The following is a 27,500-nucleotide window of genomic DNA, read 5'->3' as shown; positions in this document are numbered from 1 at the left end:
TTTCTGTTATTACAAAAATATTTCTCCAAACCATTTACAGAGTAATAGTAGAAATCACTAGATGTATTTCAAACACTGATGCCATTTTTTTAAGAAAACGGATACCTTATGAATGTATGAACCAAAAGTAATTCTGAAGAGAACAAAGGCAATTCTGTATCCCATTTCTGTTAAAACAGTTTGTTGTTTCTGTGATGTTTATTAGTGAGCAATGCCTTATTTCACCAGGATGTGAAATTCTGTAGAGATGTGAATTCTGTAGAGATGGCAAATTACTATCCCATGGAAACATCAATGGTCATGAAGAATGATAATTTACTGTCAGTAGTAAACTGTATTGAAGATTCCCATCAACAGAAATCATAAGACTGACACTGCATGTCTAGAGTCCTCATTGGGAGACATCTGTCCTAAACTTATACAGAAATGGGGAATGATAAGACGTCTTAATGATCTTACCCTAATCTTGAATATGTGTTCATCTATTATTATTATCATTACATAATGTCTGCAGAGATCTCTTTAATGAGTGGTATGTTAATACACCAAAAGTAATTTAGTAGAGTAGCATCTCTGATGAATGTGAAAATATTTGATAATAGGCACTTTGTAATCTGTAATATATAATTTATTCAAAACCTTTCAAAATTAAAAAAGCAATCTTCAAGTAATTCAATATTCTTTGGTGCATCTGTTTTGCCAATAGACAAACTAAAGAAGCAATTTAAGAGATATTTTTACCATTCCTTCATATACGTAGAAAGGAATATTCAGAAAATTAAATAATAATTTATATAACTACCCATGTGGGCTCAAGTATCATTTGGAATGGCAAATAGTCTAAGGAGTTATTATGGCCCTGAGTATACTGAATTCAACAGCTATTTTATACCCATTGCAATATTTGCTTGTATTTTTGAAGTTAAGAAATGAAGCAGACAAAAATATCTAGACAGACGTAGATGAAATACACATAGGGAAGAAATCAGATTGATGTTGCTGTGGAGGAACTAATTTATAAACAGTTAGGTGTATTTGTTAGTAGGTCTAGAATTCAGCAGTCAGAAGCATTTCTTCCATTCTGCCCCAAACCTTGATAAATCAATCCAGTTTGTTTTAATACCTCCTCACTAATCATAACAACAAAACCTGGTATCTCAGCACTACTGGCTGAGATTGCTGTTGGCTGACAAGAAGCTGTGGACTAAAATAGTGAGGTGGGCAGGTTGGAGGTGTGTGGCCAGAGTGTGGCAGGGGCTTGTCTACTACACCTGAGTGCTCTAAGCTCAGCTCAGCTCTGATGGTTTCTGCTCTGAACCTAACTGTGATGAGGACTAAAACTGATGTTGGAGTTAACCAGAGGTCAGCCATGGTGTGTCACCAGATTCTCATTACCAGGACAACAAACAACATGTACAGACTGGTTTCCAGGGTTTTCTTTCCAAATGTTAATGAACAATGAGACAATTTTCTATCGGCGTAATATAATACTTCACTGTGTGTACTCTTAAGGTTTAATATTGCTTTTTGTGAGTTTTGTTTTTCACTATGAACTCTTCAGTAACACACATATAATTTCCCTCAAATCAATCTAAAGGATGTATATTTTTAAAAATGCTTCAGCTACAAAGATGAGGGTGCAAACAGAGCAAGTCAGACAAATATAATGTACACTTTCAGAAGAAAAAGTATATTCAGTGTGGTATGTTTATTTTTATATGAAATCATTTTAAACATTTTTTACGGTTGTTTACTTCTCAGTGATAATCATTATCTTATATTTAAAGAACTAAAAAAATGTACAAAATGTTTGCATTATGTACTTGGGTCTTAGAGACCTATTCAATTTATCTATGCAGCCTTTATTAGAATAGAGACTGTAGACTACAATAATAGTCAATGAGGTTTTGTCTTGATTGAATTTTTCAGTGGAACACAAAAGAACCTTGCCATTAAAATAGTCCTTTATTCTCCTGTATGAAGGCGAAAGGTTTTTAAAGTGTTGTGATGTTCAGTAATGAGCCTCTATCTAAATTATCATTGGTGACAAACTCACAAAGCACTTTTCGAGGACACATAGTTATGAAATGCCAGAGCTGCCACTTTCTTTCCTGTAATTATAGGCTAGCTTGCAGCCCTTCAATGATCATTTATAGAACAGCCTCCAGTGGATTACTGAGAACTTGAAAAACACATACATACCTCTGCCACATCTCCCTTCTCCTTTCCTCGCTATTGTTTACCAGTGATATGTAAAATAATAGTGCCTATTCATTCCCCATACTTAATTATGCCAATCAAAGTACAGAAATAGTGTCGGATATAAATACAATGCAATAAGACTAAATAAATAGGCTAAGTATTAACATTAAATTATGAATTTATGTATTTATGACTATTTTGTGCCCAAATTATTCTCTTTTATGTTTTTATAACTATCTCAGGTACTACATATTGCTGTTCAAAAATTCTCTATGATTTATAAATCAAGAATGAGATAATACTGAAAAATGAGAGGATTGGTGGATTTTCTCCGTCAGTGCCTAATTGCTGTTTCAAAATGCATATGCAAAGGGACATTTCATTAATCATTTAATCATGTCCCTTGCAGGAAGTTGGAACTAATGTTGCAAATACCCTTTTCATATGAATGCTCCATAATACTATCTTATGCATTTGATATATTGCCTATGTCATAAATTATGGCTGCTTCAAAAGGACCAAGTGGGGTTGTTATCCCTGAAGATGCTTGTTACAAAACCTTTATTAAGTTTCTTTTTTTTTACTTATTGCTAGTTCTATTTCACAGCTTCATACTAGCCAACAATAATACTCTTTTCTGATGGCAAAGGTCTGTAAATTACCCATGCAATCACTAACACCATTTCACAGGCCTGTTCTACTTCTACTGGTCTGCTAACAAGGCGATTACACACAAATTACTGAATGCCTATGAAATATTTAAATGCATTCTACTCTACTATGCATTAATAAGAGCAAAGCAAGCTCTGGAATTCTGGTTAGCTCCAGTCCCTAATGTCCCCTAATGAGCCTCTTACCGAGACTGCAGTTCAAACAGAGAGGTGAAGAAAAAATGCAAGGGGTGCCTTCAGAAAGGCAGCACTGAACAAACATTGTGTGAGCCAGTTCTAATTTATGGGTCACTTTATAGGTATATTGATTTTTGTTTTCAAAATGGAATAAATGATGTGGTCGACTGACGTTCTTTCAAAACTGCATTGAATCTGGGTGCTGGGTAGGTAGTATGAACTAGGAAAAAAATGTAGATAGGTAGTCAAATTCTCTCTAAAAATAATTAAGCAAGCATTTGGGGATGATAAAAAGTAGGAAAGGATCCTACTAATTTATTTGTTGCACAATTCTCTTTAACAGAGCTTTTATGGTTATGAATGCATGTGGTAATTTCAATTATATACACACCAGATTAGCAATTCAATTTAAAGCTCTAGATTTTTAAAATTCATTTAAAGTTCTAGCATTTTATACGCTAAAAAGGGACCAGATTTAAATCCAAGTATGTCAGAGACTATTTTAACAAAATGTTTCACTTGCATATCACTGGTGTGTGATTTATTTTGCATCAAGCTTTTTATGTTTAAACACTGACAGGAGTTTAAATACAAAATGTTAGCTGTCACTATTCATTTAGCTGATTATGTGAGATGCCTTAGTTTTGAGAGATGGGGGCACTGTCACCAAAAGAAACAACATTCTGACAAGTTCAAAGAATGCCTTCTAGAGGTCATAATTTTGTAGCCATGCTGCCTAGTCAAAGACAAAGAAATAGACAATACACACTAAGTAAGGGCATAATTTTTTGAGTAGTCAGCTGCAAGAAAGGACAACAAATTTTTCTTCAATAAACTATTCTGTTTCCACTACCGCTTATGTTGCTCTGCATACAGCATCAATCCTGAAAAATTCAGCTTGTAGCAAACTAAATTATGTTCATCAAATAATCAACCTTTAATATACTGATATTTTATGGATACTAACCAATCTGCCTCTCTTAAAGGAATGCATCTATTTCCCTCCTTGTCTCTCAACCATGTTGTGTTTGCTGGCATGTGCACACAGAGGTTCAAGAACACTTGTCTGCTAACTGGAATGCTATATTTAAACCTTTTGGCTTAAGCTCTAAAAGTCATTCCAACTATATTCAAGCTGATGTAGATCCAGTGGAATGATAATTAATTTTGCAGACAAACTATACTAAAGTTTTGTCAGATGCTATTACACTCTGACATTTATAAGACAGTAATGAAGGACTAGTATTACATGCTTTTAGTGATCTAGTGAGATCCTCAATTACTGGTCAAAAAAAATGGTTAGCTTCTATTAACACCTACTTTAAAGTTCAAAATTTTCCTAAATGTTCTTAGCCTGGACTTCCTTCTTCATTCTGTACACTAGTACTTCTATTTTCATCTTGCTGTTATAAATGACAGCTGCTATTTTAGGCATTTTCCCCATAGAAATGAATGCCTCACTTGAATATTAAGGACTGTATATAAGAATATGAATGTATGTAACACATGAGAATATGTCTATGTTATACATAAGCAATTGTTCTCTGATGTATTTTCATTTGGCAAAAATAAAGGAATTTGACCAATCTGTTTGGGGATGTAATGTGCAAAAGGGAATTTGGGATTCTTAGTAGCTACTATCCCTTGTTATTTAACATATATAGGCTAAATACTGCTACTGGTTGGTTTCCTTTTATTTATTTATTTATTTTGCAAACAATGGATAAGTTATCTAATTCTGAATTACAACTGAGGCTGTAAAATTTATTTCTAGTGTATTTCAGAATTAAAAATGCCAATTTTTAATTTTCTAAAAAACTTTTAAATAAATATTCGATATAAACTTTTGTGAGAATGTGGAAACAAGAAAACTGAGGCCAAAAAATCTTTCACAGGTTTTTTATTTGGCTGACAGCTTTCCCTCCAAAACCTCAGTTCCCTTCATTAGTATAAAAGATAAACAGAGTCCTCTTAGAAAATCTGTGTAAGTGGTGGTGCTTTCTTCATCTCACTGTCTACCCAGATACCAAATAAACATTTTCTTCTGAACAACTGAAGTTACGTCATTTAATAAAATATTTTATTTCTCCCAACTTTCTCAGATATTTTTAAAGAAAAAGGAGACACCAGTATGAAAAGTAATTCTAATGTTAATTTTGATACAATATAGTGACATTAGCTCTATTAACATAATTTATAACAGATCTTTTAGTTAAAGAATCTTAAGCCTATCACAACAAAAATGGACTAAAACAAAGGTCTTAAAATCTACTGTCACTAGGTCTATCATCTCCATAAAGTTAATGGACTGGAAAAATCATCAGTCTTTGGAACCAAAGTTGATATTTAATTGAAAGAAAATGCCTTTTTAAATTGCAATTTCTTAAATTTTTAAAAAACACAGGCATGAATACGAAAAAAAGGCCACAGAGACTAAAATTAGGGTTCATGTTCATCTGCTTGTTAGTAACAAAGAATCTAAATATCTGAGATGCATAAAAATGCTCCTCTCCATGTGCCATAAAAGAAATCATATAAAGGAATGATATGTTATTTTTTCCCAAATATTTACTTTGAATTTTGTTAGAAACAATAAGTTAGAACCTGAAAATGCATGGTGAGTGGGCTTATGGCTTCGATCACCATTTTTAACAAATAGCAGCAATAGTCCTGTAAATAATTTCAATCATGAGAAATAATACATTGATAAAGCTAATATACTTAAGTGAAGATATATGAAAATAAGTTATAAAAGTAATTGATATCCCTACATTCTTTCTTTTCACAAACATTAATTAGAAACTTTAGCAAAGTTACTTAACATTTTTCTAATACTTTGTTTTGTTTTCAATGGTATAATCATTTTCACACCCAACAAAATGACAGCTCAGAATTGTTTTGGTAAAAAAGAAAGGCAAAATTTCACTTAAGGCCATTTACAAAGAGTCATTGCAGCATCTGAAGCAAATTTTTTCTTAATTGTTCAGAAATGATAAAAGATTAAAACACCTTTGTGGAAGTCTTACAGTAATTCAGTTAAATAAAGTTACTATGATGCCAAGTACTTGTGCCTTGCTGTTAAGGTGCTTTTGCTGTATACCCTGTAGTCAGTCTACCATTTGTAAACACATCTTTTTGATGTTTCTGCCAACATCCTGGCAACAAAGCAGTGCAATTTCAAATGAGCTAATTAACTTAATTGTTGATGAAGCATGAAACAGTTCATTCACCCTGTTAGCTGCACCATGACAACATAAGAGTCTCAGCCGGTGAAGTTACTTATCTCCATAAACCTATCTGGAGCTCTCTGTTTAGATCTCTTGTACACCAGAATTGTGCATGGAAGATGTTTCATGAAAGATGAATATTCTCACTTGAAAAAGAATCCATTAAGAATTAAACAATTGGTATAAAGAAATTAAGGATACACAAAGTTTTGATTTTAAGTAAGAGAAGCCATGTAATCTGTTACACAGATAGGCAGCCATGTAGGTTTCCTCAGATTTCTGAGGGCAAACAGTAACATAGTAAATGAAATGTAGTCATTTATGTAAATTTCAGACACTATTCACTTTAATTTTTTTAAATTCTTGTTGTTAGATATATATACCTAATGTTTAAAGACTTATTTAGAGATATCAAATCTACATTTAAAAATAACCTTGCAAAATGTCTATTTAAGTAAATGTACATGACTCCATATATTTGTGACTACTCACATAACATTACCTGAAATTTTCACTAGAAACTGGAACTTGAAGAGACTCCTATCTTACTAACATGTCTCCTAAAGATTAATGATACTGTTATAGTCAGCTAATCTTTTTTATTCATTCAAAAACCTTTATTGAATGATTTGTGAAATATTTTCATGAAAAGATGAAAATGACATGATAAGCCCAGCCTGACGTGCAAATCCACTTGTTGGAACACACAGAAAATCTGAAGTGTGTATTACAATAGATCTTTATTTCCTTTATCCCTTGTATGTTTAGAACAATATGCCTAACACTCCCACACAGTCCATTCCCCCAGCAAAACTGTAGAAAACCTACTTTAAAAACTGTCCAAAATCTTCACAAATGCTTTCACAGCCTGGCCATTTACAAACTCCATGGCCATAGAGAGTGTGAGAGGCCCCAGTCTCCTCATGTGACGAGCTGCAGCAAGAGAACACAACGTCAGATTCATCTCAGAAAGCCATAATCGTTGCAGGCTGCTAGCGCCTGTCAGGTTACGATCAGTGACAAACAGGTCAAAACAGGTCAATTCAGCTCAGAGCAGTCAGAAAAATTTAATCGTTCTATTGAATAGTTCAACTGCCAAGGCTAGATGATATTCCAATTAGAGGAGAAATAGAGCCAAAGATGGCTGTTAATAAAGGATGAAAAACTAAGAGGACTGTATAATATCATATGCTAATCCTGCCATATGACCTTAATATAACATTTTACCTCTAAATAAAAAATAGATATTCATATGTGGTCAAATGAAAAAAAAATCAGTTCTTTAAATAATACGACAGTCACTGTTAGACTTTTGGAATTTTCTTTTTTTAAAACGAAGTGGACCTTCAGGATCACTGGAATTGCTGGGTAGATTTGTGTGAAGTATACATATTTCTGCAAGTTGTAATTGATTAAAAATTTTACTTAGGAAGAGTATGTATTGGCTAGATTTGTGGATAATTATCAAAGACTTTTGATAAGTGAGTATTATATTGGTTATACAGATAATAGAGAAATCAACCAACTTCTGAAATACATAATCATCAAATTAATCTCAATTAAAACAACAGCATGAGAGCATTCAGAGACATTACTATTTTATAATAATAAAAGCTAACATTAAAAATTTTCCATTATAATCAAATGAAGGTGCGGGAACATTACAAAATTACAGCATGTTGTTTTAAACTACATTTTAATTAAATATATAGATTTTTAAAAAGATATTTGTTTGACAAAGAATTTGTTGCAGCATAGTAGATATCCATATTACCAAACAGAACAATATCAATACACTGCACTTACATATGACACAGCTGTATGTAACAGCTACTGTGTAATTCTACACTTATAGTTCATATTTTAAGAAGAGATTTTTGTTATGAACAGTATTTAATGTAATTTACTTTAAAAGACTTTATAGTGATATGCTTGAATAAATGGAACTAAATGGAGAAAATTACTTGTATGCTCCTATTACAAAGACAGTATTTGTGGAACTAAAATAAACAGTAAGCTGAAAAATTTCCCAACATCATATATTTAACATTGGTAACTGAAGTCAAATGATTTTTCTGCATATGTTTTTAGTGAACTTTATTCAGAAAAAGTTTATTTACAAATTCCATAGTGTCACACAAATAAAAAAGGCAAACTGGGTCTTCCATATTCTGGTTTCTATTTAAGTAGTTATGTGTTTCTATTCTCTGATTTCTAAGCACATGTTTGAAACATATATTAAGGAAGCTATGTATGTATCTTTAATTATCTGAAATTAAGTAAACACATTTTAAAATTAAAAATGTTCATAGCAATCATGTTAGGAATAGCATTCAAGTCATAAAAGTGCATTGAAACTATCATTCCACATATATGTATGAAAATAAATTTCTGCTGTCAAACTCAGCAACTGTATCCATCAAACTGGTGGTATTTGGAATGAAAACAAATACAAGAGGACTTTGAACAGTTCATGGAAAATGGAATTAAAAGGTAAGTTTATTTTGGTGCAAAAACAAATTTCATGCATAATTCTTTTTCATTTATGCATTTTTCATGAGCTTTTGGAAGACCTCTCAAATAGAGATTTTGAAATTTATGAGCACCAAAGTAAATTCATCTTTTAAATTTTTATTTCCACTATCTTTTTGAAGTACCCCTAATATATAAGACAAATAAACTAACAATTTCCATTTAATTTGTTGTCCTACATTTTTTGATCCTGTTAAGTTACTATTTTGGTTTCATCAATGGTGACAATAAAATGTGATAAATACAGAACACAGTACACGAGATTTACCTGTCTCGCCTTGCATTTAGAACTGAAGACTGTCCATTCACTATGGAATGATGAGTTATTGGTGGTGATGCTTTGGAAGTGGTGGAGGAGGTAGTTGAGGAGGAATTGTTAGTAGTGAGGTCTAGCCCTCCATGTTTAATGCCGTTGTCTTCCATACTGTGAACTCCAGTCACTTCCTTCCATAACTGCTGAATCTCAGCAGGACTTAATCCAGCTATAAAAGGAAAGAAAACCTCTCTAATGTATCAAGGTAAAATTCATATTATGATCTTAGTGTTATCAATGGACTATTATCTTCAACAAAAGTGCTGTTATCAGCATTAATTAATACACAATAAAAACCACTTTGACATCCTCAGCACCATAGGCTTTGTGTTGAAGAATTAGTTATTTGCTAGAATGCCAATTTGAAATAGTACTGAGAATATTATCAAGGACTAATAGAAAATAAACAAAAAGCTCTGCTTAAAAATTAAACTAGTCAACTTTTTTATAAAAGATTTATTTGTTTATTTGAAAGACAGAGTTACAGAGAGAGGGAAGACAGAAAGAGGGAGAGAGAGAGGAGAGAGAGAAAGAGTGAGCTTTCATCTGCTGGTTCTCACTCCAAATGGCCACAACAGCGAGGGTGGGCCAGGCCAAAGTCAGGAGCCAGGAGCTTCTTCCAGGTCTCCCAGTGGGTGCAGAGGTCCACACAGTTAGATCATCTTGCACTGCTTTCCCAGAGACATTAGCAAGAAGCTGGATCAGAAGTGGGGCAACTGGAACTCAAACTGGTGCCCACATGGGATGCTGGTGTCACAGGTGGTGGCTTTACGCACAATGCCGGCCCTAAACTATTCAACTTTTAGGAGCAGATTTTACTTATTGCTAGCATTAAGTTTTTATGAAGGACTAAAAAAGAGATGATTTCAGAAATAACACATGCTGAGAAAATGAAAAGAAATTAAATTCAGGAGGGAAGAAATGTCAGGGAAAAATAGTAGCATGGTTCAGAAGGAAAGGATATTTCTGACAGTTATCTGGTTATTTTAATCTTTCTTGGACAGGCAAACTGAAGAACTAAGTTCCATTTTGGGGTTCTCGATAAACCAGTATCCTATGTACATGGATCAACTAAGCATACTATCTAAACTTCCTTCTATCTTTGACTGATGGTAGAGTAACAACCAACTTAATTCATTCCTTCAGATTATGTAAATTTACCTGATCTTGTAAAAATGAAAATAGAAAAGCTAGACAGGGTCCCTTAGTTTTTTTTTTTTTTTTTAATTTGACAGGTAGAGTTATAGACAGTCAGAGAGAGACAGAGAGAAAGGTCTTCCTTTCCATTGGTTCACTCCCCAAATGGCCGTTACAGCTGGCACAGAACCAATCTGAAGCCAGGAGACAGGTGCTTCCTCCTGGTCTCCCATGCAGGTGCAGGAGCCCAAGCACTTGGGCCATCCTCCACTGCACTCCCGGGCCACAGCAGAGAGCTGGACTGGAAGAGGAGCAACCAGGACTAGAACCCGGCACCCATATGGGCTGCTGGCACCGCAGGCAGATGATTAACCTAGTGAGTCACGGCACCGGCCTGTGGTCCCTTAGTTTTTAACTATAATTTTGAAATCAGGTATTGAGAGAGTGTTATTTATAGTAGTTGACTTATAAAATAGCCCTTATATGAGTATGTGCCAAGTACCGTGCCTTTGTTTTTCATATACTTTATGCTCTTTAACCCTCTTTTTTTAAAAAAAAAAAAGATTATTTATTTACTTGAGAAGTACAGTTACAGGCAGAGAGGGGAAAGACAGAAGAGGCCTTCCATCTACTGGCTCACTCCTCAAATGGCCACAATGGCCAGAGCTGGACTGATCTGAAGCCAGGTGCTTCTTCCGTATCTCACATGTGGGTGCTGCGGCCTTAGCACTTGGGATCATCTTCCAATGCTTTCCCAGGCCAAAATCAGGCCTGGGAGCCACCAGAGCACTGACCCTGGTCACAAAGTTTATATATGGTAAAGCTGTTATATAACTCGAGGAAGTCTGGCTTGAGTTCCTTTGATATTAGAATACAATATTAAGAAAATATTAAGACTACTGGGTAAAGTTATACAGAGGAGATGAACCTATAGTTATCATTATTATCATTTTTGAGCATTTACTATATTCTGGTACCTTATTAAATTCCTTAAATTCATTATCTCAGTTAATCTCACTTAAGGTTAGGAATCCTTATATTTTACAGATGAGCACAAAGAGGCTCTAAAAGGTTAAAAATGTTGCCCCAAATCTTTCAACTCATTTCCAGTGGATAAATTTCAGATTCAATATCCTGAATCTACAAGTCTATGTCCTTTACTGTGATCTAAAACATCGAGCATAGAGATAGAACTGCTACTCAAACTATCCACCCAGACCTTGTTCCCCTACCTAACACATATCTATATGAGATGCTAAAGTGATGTTGATTAGTCAAGAGATGTGTGGTGTAGGGTGGGTTGAAACAGGGAGGGGGGAACAAGGGCAAAATAACAATATGATGGTGATACAGTGAACTCTCTCAACCTCACATCCCTGCAAGTGGAAGAATCCCTGATCTAGACATAGTGGTAAGCAGGCAACAGCAACACCACTGTCACTATTTCAAACATAATTTCTGATCAACTTATTTATCACAGAGGTAACTTTAAATTGCTATGCCTACCATAATTTAACAGAGGTAGTTTCACCAAAAGCTATCAGTTCAGTGATTCTGGCTCTTCAAGAGTTTAAGACACAGCCTGAGACTTAATTGAAAAATTGAAAATGGATCTTAGTGGAGAATGGGACTGGGAATGGGAGAGGGAGGAGAAAGAGGGGTGGGAGTGTGGATGGGAGGGCAGGTATGATGGGAAGAATCACAATATTCCTAAAGTTGTACTTATGAAATGCATGAAGTTTGTATTCCTTAAATAAAAGGTTTCTATGGAAAAAAAAAAGAAAAGATAGGATAAGGTCAGTCTGTGATGTAGCGGGTAAATTCAGCACCCACTTGGATGCCGATTTGAGTCCCTGATGCTCCACTTCCAATTTGGCTTCCTGCTAATGCACCTGGGGAAGTAGCAGAAGATAGCCCAAGTACTTGGGCCTTGGCACCCTCCTGGGAGACCCAGAAGCTCTTGGCTCCTGGCTTACTATAGACCCAGCACTGGCCATTGTGGCTACTTGGGGAGTGAACCAGCAGATGGAAAAGCTCTCTCTTCCCTCTCTCTGTCCTTTTCTCTCCTTCTGTAACTCTGCCTTTCAAATAAATAAATAAATCTTCTTTTTTAAAAGAAAGGATAACAGGTTTTAAAAAGTAGTTTTTCTATAAGAATAGCGTGGATATATGAATACAGGTATTTTCTCTGTTACACAAGAAACACTTTTCCTATAAGGATAATTAATTATTGCTTTAATTCTAGCTTTAACTAGAAACCTGAGACTTTTAGGATTGTGCCTCTGGTTACATATCTGTAGGTGTTATGTGTCCATCAGTGAGTCCTTTTTGGTGATCACATCAGCATGTCTTCTGCATCAGAACTCTCACCATCTACCTGCTACCTGCTGCCTCTGCTTCACCATCAACTATTGCCTGGACTGATGCTGGAACTTCTACCTGTGTTCCCGCTTTTACCTTGCCTTGAATATATATGGATTTACTCTTCATATGGCAGCCAAAAATTATGTCTTTAAACATAAATTGGGTCATTTCAGTTCCTAAGCAAACCTCCAAAGTCTTTCAAGGACTCAGGAAAAATATAGCAAGAAAAAACAAAAGCAACAAAACAATCCTTACTGTGGCCTATTTGGTGTTATGTTTATTGTTCAGTTGTTTCTTTTCTCTCTGACCTCATCCATCATTCTCTATCGACATTTCGATTTATTGTATCTACCTTCGGCTACTTCTTCAAAGAATAAAAGTTTCTTCCCCTTTCCAGCCTCTGCACTGGCTGCTCCCAAGCCCTGGCTACTCTTGATCATTGCATGGCTTCCCCTCTTTGTTTACTTAGGTCGTTCAGAGGTCACCTTCTCTGAGAAGTCTTTGGCCACACTCTTAAGTCACTGCGCTTCCACACCCTACCTTCTAGCATTCCTTAACTCCTTACCCTACTTTATTATTTTTTGCAGTTTTTATCTGTTTAAGAAATTCAATATCTATCTATCTATCTATCTACCTACCTACCTACCTACCTACCTATATCTATCCATATATCTATCTATTATCTATCATCTATCTATGCTGTTTCCATCTATCTGTTTACTTCTTGTTAACAGCAGTTTTTTTCTCCACTACAGTTTATATCTCAGAAGAGTAGATACCCACTGGCTTGAGCAGTGCCTGGGAAGTGCTTAGTAAATGTTGACTTCATTGATTACAATGAAGTCATACAGTTCATACAGACATGGCAGTTCCCACATGGAAGTTGTGTTGCTCTTAAGGGACATTCTATTAATGAGCACTGCTATCTGTGAGACCAATGTCTAAAGAACAATAAATGATACTAGCTGATTCTAACAAATTGAGTGGCTAATAACATTTTTTATCTTGGGTAAAGATTTAAATGATTTTATAGATCCTACCAGTTAGTGATATTAATAATTTAGTTTTTGAATTCTATCTATACCATGATTAATATCAGCATTCACTTACCTTCTAAAAGTAGACTTCCATGGTATTATTTATTGGTATTGAAAATTAGTGAAGTTGCCATGCTATTGCCATGATAAGGTAATAAATGCTGGGAACTTAGCAGGCACACAAAAAAGATTTAATAAACTGTTCACTATACAAATAACATTTCTTAGTTAAATATAGAAGGAAATTGCTTTTGAATATTATGGTTAAGGGGCAGAGAATGAAAGTGATCAAGGAATTTCTTCTTAGTAATAGTGACTCTCAAAAGTGCACACCAGAGTCACCTGGAGATATTCCAAAACGTCCAGTGCCCTAACCACAGCCCAGGTCAACGAAACCATGATTCTGTGGGTGGGACACAGGCATCAGCAGTTTTTAAAACTCCACAGGTGACTCAAAATGCAGGTGATTCAAAATGCAGACAATTTGGCAAGACAGTATTAAACAATACAATTACCTTGCTCTTAGAAGAAAGTTATCACATCTTAAGACTGACTGTATCTGTTTTACAGATACCCAATATTTATAAACATGAAACTAGCCAATCAATTTTATAGCCTAGGCTTTACCAACTGATCTCTAGCCCATAACCCCCTTCCCTTTAAACTTCAGGCTTTCTGTTATTTCCTTGAAACCTTATCAGATTTCTCAGACCTTCCACATCCAAAACTAAGCTCCTGTTTAAATAGCTTCCCAACCCCCAAAACCCAACTGACTAACTTCTGCAGTTTTATTCATTCTGTTTTATTTTTCAGTGTTTTTTACATGCCAGGCACTAAGTGCTTCACTCATGATCACTAACACCATAAGTTGACATTATTATTTCTGTGGACTTTAATAAATCAGTGCCAGACTTTATAGATGAGGGCACCAAGACAGGAGAAGTTAAGTACTAGCTCTAAAGCACATGGCCGAGCTTCCCTTACAGCTTCAGGCCATAACTCACAAATCTCCCTTAGGCTTCCATCCCTAGCCACCTGTCTAAAAGTTCAAATCCCCCAATTTCCCATTGTTGCTTTATTTTTTTCCTATCTCTGCCTTTATTTGTCTCCTCGACACTCATCACTGCATTGTTTTCAACATATGTATTGCCTGTTTTCTACACTAAAATGTGTTGTCAATGATGGCAGGGATTTGGTCTGTTCTCTCACCATAATATCCTGAGTGCTTATGAGAGTGCCTGTAGTGAGTGACACTCAATGAGTATTACTTGAAAGTCATTTTCAACTGGACCAGAACACTCATCTGCTAGCAGACATGCTCTGAGCATCAGCGGGCCAGGACACTGGAAAATAGGAGCCAACTTCTATCTTAAGTGAAGATTATCTGGTTTCTCTTCATAGCTTATTTCAAGGATATACACAACACTAGCACTAAAAGGTTTATAGCTGTGTAATTTTAAATTTCTAAAACCAAAAACAATTGAGAAGCCCTATTCTGCTTTTGGATAATGACGGACTTATTCTTATTCACTGCCACTACTACAAATAAGCATTGAAAGATTTGTTTTCACAGGAGTTGAGTGAACAAAAGGATGTCTCCTTAATCAAATCGCATATAATACCATAGAAAAGCAATTTAACAATAATTCTATAATCCTGCATTCAGAGTCTGCGGAATAACTATAAAGTGCCAAGCACTGTGCTAAGAATTAATTAAAATTTGATAATTCATATGTAGATTATACATCCTTTGGGCACACAAGGCTGAAAATTTTCCATGATTTCACTTATTGGTAAAAATCTCATTAGTAGTTTTTTATTCAAAAATAAAAGACTTTTTCAACATCCTTTCCTTTTCTCTGCACAGTAACTTTTTAAAGCTAAATAACTTTTATATATCATGATGCAAAGGAAGTCTACTGAGACCTTTTAGTAATGAATTTAGTGATGCACTGTGCTCTGCTTATTTTCCAGGATTACTTAAAATAAAAATGAATTTTGGTAGAAGTATTTTATCACATACTTTGTTAAGCCAAATTGATAGTCAAGCCTTTAATTCTAATTATTGCATCATGTACACTTCACTTTTCACCTTAAATTTTATATTTTGAAAAACTAAGTATACTCGCATGGCCAAAACAGTTCAATGCCAGCGAAGGATATACACTGTCAAAGTAAATTTCTCTCCCAACCTTTGTCCCCGGATACTCCTCTCCACTTTCTGAAGTATTTCTCAGAGCTCTAAGTGCCCATTCCCAACTTGGCAAACCCAATATGCTACTGATTTAGATTGTCAACTATCACCCAAAGATATGCCAGCCTTTAAAACGAATGTATAGGGGCAGGTGTCGGCATAGCCATTAAGCTGCCATTTGGGATGCCTGTATCCCATGCTGGAGTGCCTGGATTTTTTGAGGTCCAGTTCAACTCAGAATTCTAGTGTTTTGTTGACATGTGCCTTTGGAGACTGCAGGAGATGGCTCATAAATTTGGGTTCCTGATACTCACAAAGTAGACTCAGAATGAGTTCTTTGCTACTGGCTTTGTCCTGGCCCAGTCTTGCCTATAGTAAGCAGTTGATGGAATGAATGAGCAATTGTGGGCTCTCTTTTTCTCAAATTAATAAATAGTACAGACAACAATAAAATGCATGTCTAGTGAGATGTGAATCAAATGCACATTTTGTCCAAATGCTAAATCATAGAGAATAAAAATACGTATTTGGTTAAAACTGAGACCAAAGAAAAATTTCTCTACCAAAGAAGAAAGTTCATCTGATGTGTGTGTGTGTGTACATTTTTAAAGTCTGAACTTTTATTTCAAAACAATACTTTTAATGGTTTTCTAAACATGATATTTTAATGTGGCAAAGTAGCATTTTGAATCTTCCTCACAATAAGAATTTCCAGGGGCTGGCATTGTGGCACAGAAGGTTAAGCTGCCACCTGTTATGCTGGCTTCCCATATGGCGCCAGTTTGTGTCCTAGTTGCTCCACATCGGATCCAGCTCCCTGCTAAGGTTCCTGGGAAAGCAACAGAAGATGGCCCAAGTGTGTGGCCCTGCCACCCATGTGGTAGACCTGGATGAAGCTTCTGGCTCCTGGCATTGGCCTGGCAAAGCCCTGGCCATTGCGGCCATTTGGGGAATGCACTAGTAGATGGAAGATCTCCCTGTCTCTCCTCCTCACTCTGTAACTCTGTCTAATAAGTAATTATTTTTAAAAAGATGTAAGGAAAAGGCATCAGGAAACTGGAAATTTAAAAAAAAGAGGTGGATGAGAGGTAGCATCATGGCATAGAGAATAGACAGTTAAGCTGCCACCTGCAATGCCTGCATCCCATATGGGCACCAGTTCGAGTCCCCGATGCTTTACTTCTGATACAGTTCCCTGATAATGTGCTTGGGAAAAGCAGCGGATGATGATCCAAATGCTTGGGCCCCTGCCACCCACATGGAAGACCTGGATGAAGCTCCTGGCTCCCAGCTTTGGCATGGCCCAGCACTGGCTGTTGAGGTTTTGGGGAGTGAACCAGTGGAAGGAAGATCTCACTCTCTGTCTCTCTATCTCTCTTTGTAACTCTGACTTTCAAATAAATAAATCTTTAAAAAATATTTTCCAAGTAAAACCTTAAAAAAACTTAGTTAAACTAAATCTATTTTAATGTTATGTATTCTACTCAGTAAACAACTCTACAATTAGAATTATTATGGAATCTCAAATGTTCTACCATATTTATATTTTCTCAAAACCTAACTCCATACACCTTAATATTTATCTCAACACACTCAACATTTATTTAGTTACTTATAAGTTAGTGTTTATGTGGAAAATCAAAGCATTCACACAAAATCTGCAGCATTATTCTTGCAATAATAAAAATATATTTAAATTTCAACTCACAGAGTTTCAGCATACACTGCCCCAAAAGAGTTTTTTTCTTCTGAGTTACAAATATAGACTTTCTTGTATTTAGAAGTGGTAAAACAGGCCTTTGGCTGTTTAGACTCCTTTAAGCAGAGGTGAAGTAAGTCAGATAGCTGCTAAACAGACAGCTAAATACTGAGTTTAGATGCAATCTTCAGCACACTCCTACTTCAGCATGAAAGATATTATTGTCAAAGTCAGAGTTGTGGCCCAGCACATTAAGCCTCCACGTGGGATGCCTGCATCCCATACTGGTGTGCTGGTTCAAGTGCAGCTGCTCTGTTTCTGGTCCAGCTCCCTGCTAATGAACCTGGGAAGGCAGCAGAAGGCTCACATGCTTGTGATCTTGCTACCCGCTAATGAGACCCACATGGAGTTGTGGCTCCTGGCCCCGGCCTGGCCCAGCTAGCTGTTATGACCATTTTGGAAGCAAACCATTGGATAAAAGATCTCATTCTCTCTCTCTCTCTCTCTCCCTCTCTCTCTCTCCCTCCCTCCCTCCCTCCCTCTATCTCCCTCTCTCTCTCCCTTTTCCTCCCTCCCTCCTGTTTCCCTGAGGCTCTATTTTCCAAATAAATAAATCAATATTTTTTAAAAGACCTTATTATATTTTATTTCAAAGCTATTTCAATTTCTTCCAACAGTTCTCTGATTCCAAGCTCATCTATTTATATAAAGTGCTATTTCAAAATAATGTGGACTGGATGGATTCTAGCATTCCTTGTTTAGTCTTTTATATTGTTATAAAACCTGATATTTTCAGTAACTTTTGGAAACTCAAAAATATGTAAGAAGTTGGAGTGAAATGAAGTGTCACCACACACATTTCAGGCGTATATCCATACATAGTTGTCCTCATCCCCAGGAGAAATACATCTCAGGGTCCCTAGCATATGCCTGAAACAACTGACAATACCAAGCCTTATCATTTCATGCCTTTTTTTATCTTAACTAAGCACTTACCACACACATTGACTATCACTTTTATAGTCTGAGACACGAAGCCAAAGTTAGCACAGATTTCTTTTTCCCACTTGTTAATCTCATTGATGGAAGATTTCTTCTCATCATAGATTTTAGCAACCACGGCGTACAGTTTTTTCCCTTTCCTTAAGTCAAGAACTTTCCCTTTTTCACTCAATGCAAATCCTTTACCATTACTGTAGGGCATATGCATGCTGCCAGCAGCACAACGCTTGTGCTTTGAGGCATTTTTAAGTGAAATAAGGGTTTCCTCAATACAAACCTACAATGCCATGGCAATCAGTATGACAACTGAGTGAGATTCGCTGAATGAAAGGATGATTTCACATCCTAGGCAAAACTGTGTGAGATTCCATAATGCTACTCAGAAAGCAAACAACCAAAAGCTTATGAAGTGCTTATTTCTGGGGCTTTTCACTTCATATTTTGGACTGTGGTTGACCACTGGTAACTGGAACTTCAGAAAGTGAAGCTGTAGAGAATGGGGAACTACTGCATTCAGTCAACCTGCATCTGTGGTGTGTATTAGGATATACACATTTTTACTGATGTCAAAAGCATATCAAAGTTTAAATTGAATAATTTGATGTTTCCTAACCAGCAGATCATTTTAACAGGTCAATAAAATGGGTCACTCAGTTTAATTACTGGTTGATATATAAATTATTCTATCAATATGTTAAAGAGCTTTATAATCAGTCTATTATTCAGGATTGATTTACAAGTCTATCCTTTTTTATTTGACTTCTGTGTACCCACTGTCATTCCATAAGCAAACCATATACATACCTAAGAGATGGTAATTTGATAGCCTATTTATATTAAAGTCCAATGTAATAATAATATTCATGATAGTTTAATATATGGAATAATTTTTGTTGAAATGACACAATATAATTGTAGAGAAAAATTGTAAATCTATTCAAAAAATTGTAAATATAATTCAAAAATTATTATGTTTGTTATTTCTGATTTAACATACTTTTATATAATTTAAGAAGTTTTAATCTGAATAATAGTATGAAGAAGGTGTGTCAAATTATGAGGACAAATAAAATATGGTGGGCAGACATTGCACTCAGGGCCTATGTGCGTATCTTGGGGAAGATATAGACAAAATTGACAGAGATCTTTCATCTTCTGGTTCATTCTCCAAACATTTGCATCAGCCAGGGCTGGGCTACATGGAAATCATGAGTCTGGAACTCAATTCAGGTCTACTACATGGTGGCAGGGACCCAAGTACTTGAGCTCTCACAAGGTGCACATTAACAGGAAGCTGATGTCAGAAGTGGAGCTGCCACTGCAACCTTGACATTCCAGTAAGGGATGGAGGCATCCCAAGAGTGTCTTCACTATTGCACCAAATGCCCTCTTGTTATGTTTACTTTAAATCATGTCTAGATCACTTGCAGTATCTAATGCCACGTAAATGCTTTTTAAGTAGCTGTTTTACTGTATTTATTACTTAGGGAACAATAAGAAGAAAAAAGTCTGTGAATGTTCAGTACATACACAATGTTTTTTTCTGAATATTTTTGCTCTGCAGTTAGTTGAATCCATGGATCCAGCCTCCACCCAACAAAGGGCTGACTCTATGTTCCTTTACAGTAGCCGATATGTCTGACACATTCTGTCTGTTTGACTGATGGGTCTCCACAACGAAACTTTTCAAACTCAATCATCTAAACAGTAAGAAAAATGTGATGATGACTCCCACTTGTATGGTTTACAGGACATGAATACAAACTTCGGGCAGTAAACCCATTAAACTTGTGACCCTATACTTATTCAAATAGGCTTTTCCACCTTTATTCATGGAAACATGTTTTTGTTATTTCATCATTTTATTTAAAATATAAATTTTCTGGTCAAATCCAGATCTGTTTTCAGACAATATACTACTTCCTTTCCCTAAATGTTCTCTATTCTGTGCATTTTATCTCTCATATGTCTCATGGAGAGTAAAAAAATAGGAGAAAAGGGGTAAAAGATAATTTTGTAAAGAAAGTCTGGAAATAAGAGAATATGAATATTAGAATCACTACATCATAGTAAATTCCACTTTTTGATGAGAGCTCTTTTGCTTGTTTCAGAGGATGGTAGTTAAACAAATGCATTTTAAATGAATCACACTGTGTTTCTACACATATTTTAAAATTTCTTGAAATGTTTGCATAAGTTTTAATAAAATAAGATTATGGATCATACTTTGGTATTAGGAAGATAGTCATATAATTAGATCCTAAATACAGATTTTATTTAAATTTTAGTGAAATAAAGCAATGCAATGAACTTACTGCTTTGTTTTAGTGTAGCTTCTTCCAAAGACATCAATGTTTATATTGAATTAATTTATAAATTTCTACTATTTGTTTTACCTGGTTTCTTTTCTTTTTAAAAAAATGTATTTGAAAGGCAGAGAAATAGAGATAGAGAGAGATCTTCCTTTGCTGGAACACTTCCATACACATGTAAGACCTGGGGCGGGGCCATACCAAAGCCAGGAGTCCAGAATTCCATCTGCGTCTCCTACATGCATGGCAGGGATCCAAGCACCTGAGCTACACCTGCTGCCACCCAGGGTGTGCATTAGCAGGCAGCTGGAACTAGAAGAAAAGCTGGCACTTGAACCCAAGCACTCTGACATGGGATGCAGGCATTCCAGGTAGCACCTCAAACACTGTGCCGAATGCTTGCCTCACCTTATTTCTTCATTTCTCCTTAAACTGTATTTATATTCCCTAAGAGCCATAGTTTGAAAACAGGACATTGTTGTATGATGCCTATGATTTATTCCAATTATCTTCAAAATAATTCTGAAAAAATGAGTTTATTGTTTCATTTTTCTTTCCCTATTTAAAATTTATCTTTCTTGGTTTCCTTGGAGTACCTGAATCAAGTAAATTGGGAAATCTAAAGTCAAGTGCAAGAGGAAAATTTGGAAATATAAGGCAACGAATGAGGCAGTAATTTGCCAAATAAAAATATTTATCACCATATTTTTATTTCATGCCCCATAAAACAATGATCACGTTGCGTTATAAAGACTGGGTTTTATTTGGTCACTTTTTGTCTATTTAATTGTTCTTGATTTTCTGTAGTGTGCCCCATAGAGTCACCAAAGTGTCTAAGCAATTATTACTATAATGTGAACCCTTCTGTGACCAGTATAATTCATTTGTATTAAAGTACATTTGTATTAATGTGTGTTCCAACAAAACCCAAATGCAAATAAGGATATCCTTTTACAAAGTTCAATGATTTATGACTTTGACCTAAATGGAGAATTTAGCACACAAAATCATTTGTTTACCATTACTTTCTATGCTACTTAAACTTCTTTCCATTTCCCAAATGTTGAAAACCAGTCATATATACAGTTATATTATGAGTATATACAGTTTTCTTATAGGAAAAGAAGTAAGAAAGCAGTTGACAGTTTTTTATATATTTTTTTTTTTATAATTCACATTACATGCCCACGCAATGGTATTTTCATGAAAACAGAATAAATATGGTCCCACAAAATGGGACGAGGTTCCACAAAGCATGACTTGGGATGTGCTCCACTAAGATCCGTGAGGCTTCTCTTTAATATGTGGAATCTTCAGCATGAAGATTCTTTTTATCAGTTGTCCACCCAAACTCTTTATCAGCTCATTACATTAAATGCAGTGCTGTCTGCCTTTCCAGTAATCCAATCTCCCACGGACCGGCTTGCATCTACAATAGTGCGCTGCCCTTATAAATTATTTTCTGCCTATAAGACTACTAAATATACATTTTAACATCCACCAAAACATTTGAAAGCAGTTTTATTGCCTACTTGAAAGTCTTGTGTCCTAAGATTTCTGAGCCTCTAGAAAATGGGCCATACAACTATGTGACACTCATGTTTTAAAAACAACTTGAAGGTCATAAAAACCACCTCTCTCAAGGGATAAGGTAGACAGGCCATGAGATGGTAGAAAGCACAAGACTGGAAATGAGATGTGCACAACGCTGGTGGGTACCTTGAGGCAGCGACTGGACAGGAAGTGCCGCCTGGCCAGGTGGAATGGAGATGAGTCCCTGACGCTGAAGGCTGAGCAGATGCTGCTGCTGCTGGAGCTGTTGCATCTGGAGAAGCTGCTGCTGGAAGACAAGCTGCTGGGCGGCCAACTGCTGCTGCTGCTGCTGCTGTTGCTGCTGCTGCTGCTGCTGCTGCTGCTGCTGCTGGCATCAGAAAACCCAAGCCAGTCAACAGCAGAGAACGCGGTCTGCACAAACAGTTCTCACACAGAGAAAACACACCCGACTTTCACTGCCTGGGTGAGTTTTCGGTCAGCCTGTGTTCAAAGTTCAGGGGTAGAATGTGAGCAAGTTCTAGATGTTCTGTTGCCTTTCTTTCAAATATTAAACAGCAACAGAGAACCAAGGAACTTGCATTTGTAAGGGTGTGGAACAAGATCTAGGAAGGGTTCAAACCGGTGTTTAATCAGTTTACTGCGGATAATAAATTTATCTAGACTAAAAAAATAACATTTAATAGAAACAATCAACTTCCACAACACTCTTCTTTTTTTTCCAACTGAGTAAGTTTGTTCTGCAGAGGTCTATGAATGTGGTCTCTGGTGATCTATTAGTAAACTGGGATGCAGCCTTTACAGGACAGGCCTGTTAGCTCTCTTTTCCTCTCCTCTCTTGTTGGAATATTTTAAAGGCAGAATTATGTTCAAGGCGAAAAAAAAGTGCCCTTATTATAAAGGAAAGTATAACTTCCAATTTTGTGAGGCATTACAAGACAAAGCAGAGTTCTTTGGACTCAGGAGGGTAGGAGATGGTGGTCACACTTCAGAGAAAGACAAGCTGCTGTGGAAGACCTTTCCTTTTTAGTTTGGGGAAAAGAGAAACTTCTGATGCGCTCACTGGAAAACAGACTGCATAATGGAGCAAGTCATGTGGATTGCCCAAAGCCTCCGGAGAAATAAGGGAGCAATTTCTATTCTGTAGTTGATGGCTGTCTGAAATTCTATTCACAAATCCAAACAGAAACAAAGCCTCAGGAGGTCAAAACTGTTTCCTGTACGTTTGCATAATGGGCAGCTTGAAGACAACGGTTCTGATACCTGCTGATCAATTTAACTACTTCAACATGTTTTGTTTGTATTATGTTTATATTTGATGCAGTTTGCTGACAAGTGCAAGCTAGGCCTGAGAAGCCAGCTTGTCAGTTTGATTTATGAGCATATCAAACTGTAACTTTCTGCTCGCCACTCCAAACCTACAGTAGCAGTTCATTAATCAGGGGCCTGTGACTTTGAAATCTGTACTCAACCAGCTTCTCCCTAGTCTCCCCACCCCCAACAATGGCCTAAATTTGCATGCGTGTTCTCTGAGCTGCACCACTGAGAAAAATAAGGTTCCCTCACCAACTTAGCTTCCCAGTGAATACAAGATAATCAGTACTTTGTCCACTGCACAGCTTGCTCATTGTGCACTGTGATTCATTAGTGAGCATCAGACAACAGCAGCATTGGGTTGCAACTCTAAGTCCCATGCCACAAAAAAGGGAGAGCACGAGAGTTCTACAGTTACTGTTATTAAGCTCACTAAAAATATATAATACCGCATTTCTGACAGCAAGAGCCTCGTTATGGGAAGATCTAAGAGGATCCTTGCCTTTCAAAGCCCCTTCTCAACCTCATGCTATTCTCCAGCAATGAGATAACAGGGTCCTACCTCTTTTGCCTGCTTTCCAGGATGCTGCTGCTGCTGCTGTTGCTGCTGCTGCTGCTGCTGCTGCTGCTGTTGCTGCTGCTGCTGCTGCTGCTGCTGTTGCTGCTGCTGCTGTTGCTGCTGCTGCAAAAGCTGAAGATGTAACTGCTCTTGCTGTTTCTTGTAAAACTCTTGTAGTTGTTGCTGAATAAACCATTTTGACTTTAATAAATAAAGGCAAAAGTTTCATGTATTATAAATCTCCTAAACTCTTCTAGATTGGCATATGGTAGTGTAGCCATTAAGCTTCACCTCACAAAAACAATAACCAAAAATATGCATTGGATTCAAAGAGACAGCTCTACATATATTTTTTTTTGCAAGGCAGCTCTGAAATTTTTCCAATCCAAAATCCAAAAATTCCTAAACAAAAGGGTATAGAAAACCTGTATTCTAAAGGGCCAGCGCCCAAGAAATCATCTAAAGTACATCTAAAGCCTTACTAGCATTTACAAGTAGGTTACACTCTACTATTTGTAAGAATCAAATTTAGCTCCATAAAAGCAAGTGACTAAATTTTGGGGGAAAATTTAACCCATCAAATGTTCAGGATAATGTCTCACAGAAATACAAGCAACCGGCCTGTAGCCATCATCATGGAAGATAGCAAAATAATTAAAATGTATAAGAATCAGATAAAGTGTATGATTTTCTCTTTGGTAAGTAAGTTTGTAACAAATCCCATTTATACAGACTCAAGGCTGCAATAAAGTACACATTAGGAACACTATTTTTGTTATTTTAAAAAGATAAACTTCATGAATCTGTACCTTAGCACCTAAACGTGTTCTAACAAGTAGATTTTTCTCTTCCTGAATGATGACTATATTTTGGTAAGCAGAAAGTTTGGATGTTCCTTCCTCCATTTCCACAAAATGGCCAGTTCAAACTTCATCCGTATTGAACTAAAGGAATGCTGAAGAGCTAGGAGTCCTAGAAGCAACAGTTACCTGAAAACTATGTTGGCACTTTTGTTGATCAGTCTCTAAATCAAAAGTACTTAAGCATTTGAATACCTAAAACTTGGTTTATTCTTTTTTCAAATTGCAACTCTCTGCTCTTATTCAAGAACTTAAACGAATTTAAAAAGACCAAGGAATCTGACTTTTCTTGACCAGCCCTCCAACTAAAATGTAGCATGTTTGTTCTAGTATGCTGACAGGCTGTCCCGCATGTTCCATGTGCCCACTGCACCGTCCACATGGGTGCACACCTTCTGAGCCAGCCTAGGACATCAGAGCAGGTTAGCCACATTACCTGCTGCAGCATGACCGCCTGCTGCTGCTGGAGCAGGGCTTGGAGCTGCTGAGGAGACAGGACTTGCTGCTGGAGGATCTGCTGCATTTGCTGAGGGGTCATCACCTGCGGGGTCATCATGGCCACTGACACAGGCACCTTCCACAGGTGGAGAGAGAGAAAGCCATCGTTAGGTGTCTGCGAGCTCAGCTCACAACCACGTGCCATTTCTCACAGTGTCTTTACACAATTTATACAGTTTATGTTAGTTGTTTCTTTGACAATAATATGAAAGCTGCACAGTACTTAAACACTAACTGTCAGGGGCATCGGCTCTCATCAGACTCCAGCTTATGCACCACACCTCTTACGTATAAGGTTAAGATGTCTGAGTTCTGGCTGGACAGATAAAATAAACAATCCCATGGCAACGCTCTCCATACTTCCTATCACTAATCGTCAGTGTCACAGTGCTATACGTGAAAAGCTTTTTGAAATGTTTCAAGGTACAATTAAAGTAAATCAACACGATTAAATGATTACAAATAATATAAACGGTCAGTAAAAAGCACATGTGTAGAACATACTTGCTGATGTAATACAATCACCATCGTTATAATATTTTACATATAACATATATTACACCAGAAAATAGTCATAATAGCGCATATTACCACATAAGCATATACATCTACTGGGTGTATATATACATATACAGGGAAACAGCTGCTGCAGATAGGCCCTCTGAAAGAAGGAATTATGAGCCTAGTATTGTAGCTGCATCTTTAAACATTTTCCTGTGTCAAGCACTGTATACCAGGAAGTCCAGAAACCTAAAGATCACTCAAAGCCTATTCATTAAACTGAAAAAAAATTCAAAGTATTTTTCTTAAACTTTACTTTTCTACCACTTCCTTTTTCTTCAATTTTCAGAGAACAAAAGGGACTCAAAGAAAGGAAAAATGGGGAGACAGAGAAAAATACAGAGGAAGAAAGGGATGCAATGAAAATAAAATATAAGGAAAAGCACAAGAGAACACTCGAGAGAGAGAAAGGATGTGGAGACACAAGGAAAAGACAGCAAAAGGGCCGAGTAGGAAAGCGCTGTGTAGCAGCTTGAGGCATGTGCACAGTTTGGAGGTGCCTGCACTGCAGGCAGGCCTTGCTCGTACTAACCAGTGCAAAACCAACTTGTCAAGTCACCAAGTTTGCAATCTTTTAAAAACAAATCACTTCCTTTCCTAGATAAAATAATCCACTTTTACTGTAAGTAAAAGCAAGTATTTATATAAATACTGCTCTAGAACAAATTTATGGGACAATGTCTTTGGATACAGAAAAAAAAATTAATAGACATGGTTCACAATTTATTTTGAGTCATTTTTTAATGCAGTTCAAACTTTTCCAGTCTTGCACTTTATGTCATAAAGAAAAAGAAATTAATAATGAATAAGGGGTCAGGAAAAAAAAAGAAATCCAGGATAGATTAATTACTTTCTTTCAGAAAAAAAACCCTCATATTTAATTGTGAAAAATAGTCATGTCTTTTCTTTTTCCAGTGCTGACATCTTGAAACACGAATTAATTAGATCTAATTTTATAACAAGAATAAGAAACATTATGACAGAAAACAGTGATTTTCAAAAATATTTCTGGATTTTTAGCATATATTGACATACCTATAGATTATTATACTTGGATTTATCATAATAAGATATATATGTGGAGATCATAGATTGATAGAGAAATTACATTCATAGACATACACCATGTATACAGTTGGCCATATGATGGGAGGCTTGCCACACTGTCACTTAGCAGCCCATTGTCACTTTCAGCATATTAAGTGTTTTCACTTTATTTTACTCTATAAGTAAAATTACTTTATGTATATTCACAACCAATGAGCTTCATAATGAAAGACCTATGAAGGG

At 36.2% G+C, this 27,500-nt stretch overlaps 1 protein-coding gene across 28 annotated transcripts in view; it reads right to left on the bottom strand.

The window, feature by feature from the left end:
- The window catches only part of FOXP2 (forkhead box P2), a 660,955-nt gene that overhangs the window by 44,087 nt on the left and 589,368 nt on the right, over window positions 1–27,500 (bottom strand). For 9 of the 28 annotated variants that reach the window (XM_070069849.1, XM_070069850.1, XM_017342624.3 and 6 more), the window contains 5 exons: window positions 25,588–25,725; window positions 24,295–24,492; window positions 22,587–22,788; window positions 9,078–9,291; window positions 7,106–7,210 (listed from right to left, as the gene is read on the bottom strand). In XM_070069849.1, the coding sequence (XP_069925950.1) occupies window positions 7,106–7,210; window positions 9,078–9,291; window positions 22,587–22,788; window positions 24,295–24,492; window positions 25,588–25,707 (839 nt within the window). In that variant the 5' untranslated portion in view covers window positions 25,708–25,725. 28 annotated transcript variants of the gene reach the window in all.

This window comes from Oryctolagus cuniculus, chromosome 3 (assembly GCF_964237555.1).
Source record: "Oryctolagus cuniculus chromosome 3, mOryCun1.1, whole genome shotgun sequence".
NCBI classification, from domain to species: Eukaryota; Metazoa; Chordata; class Mammalia; order Lagomorpha; family Leporidae; genus Oryctolagus; species Oryctolagus cuniculus.
The sequence above is the reverse complement of the archived record's forward strand: the minus strand, read 5'-3'. Positions and strand labels throughout refer to the sequence as shown.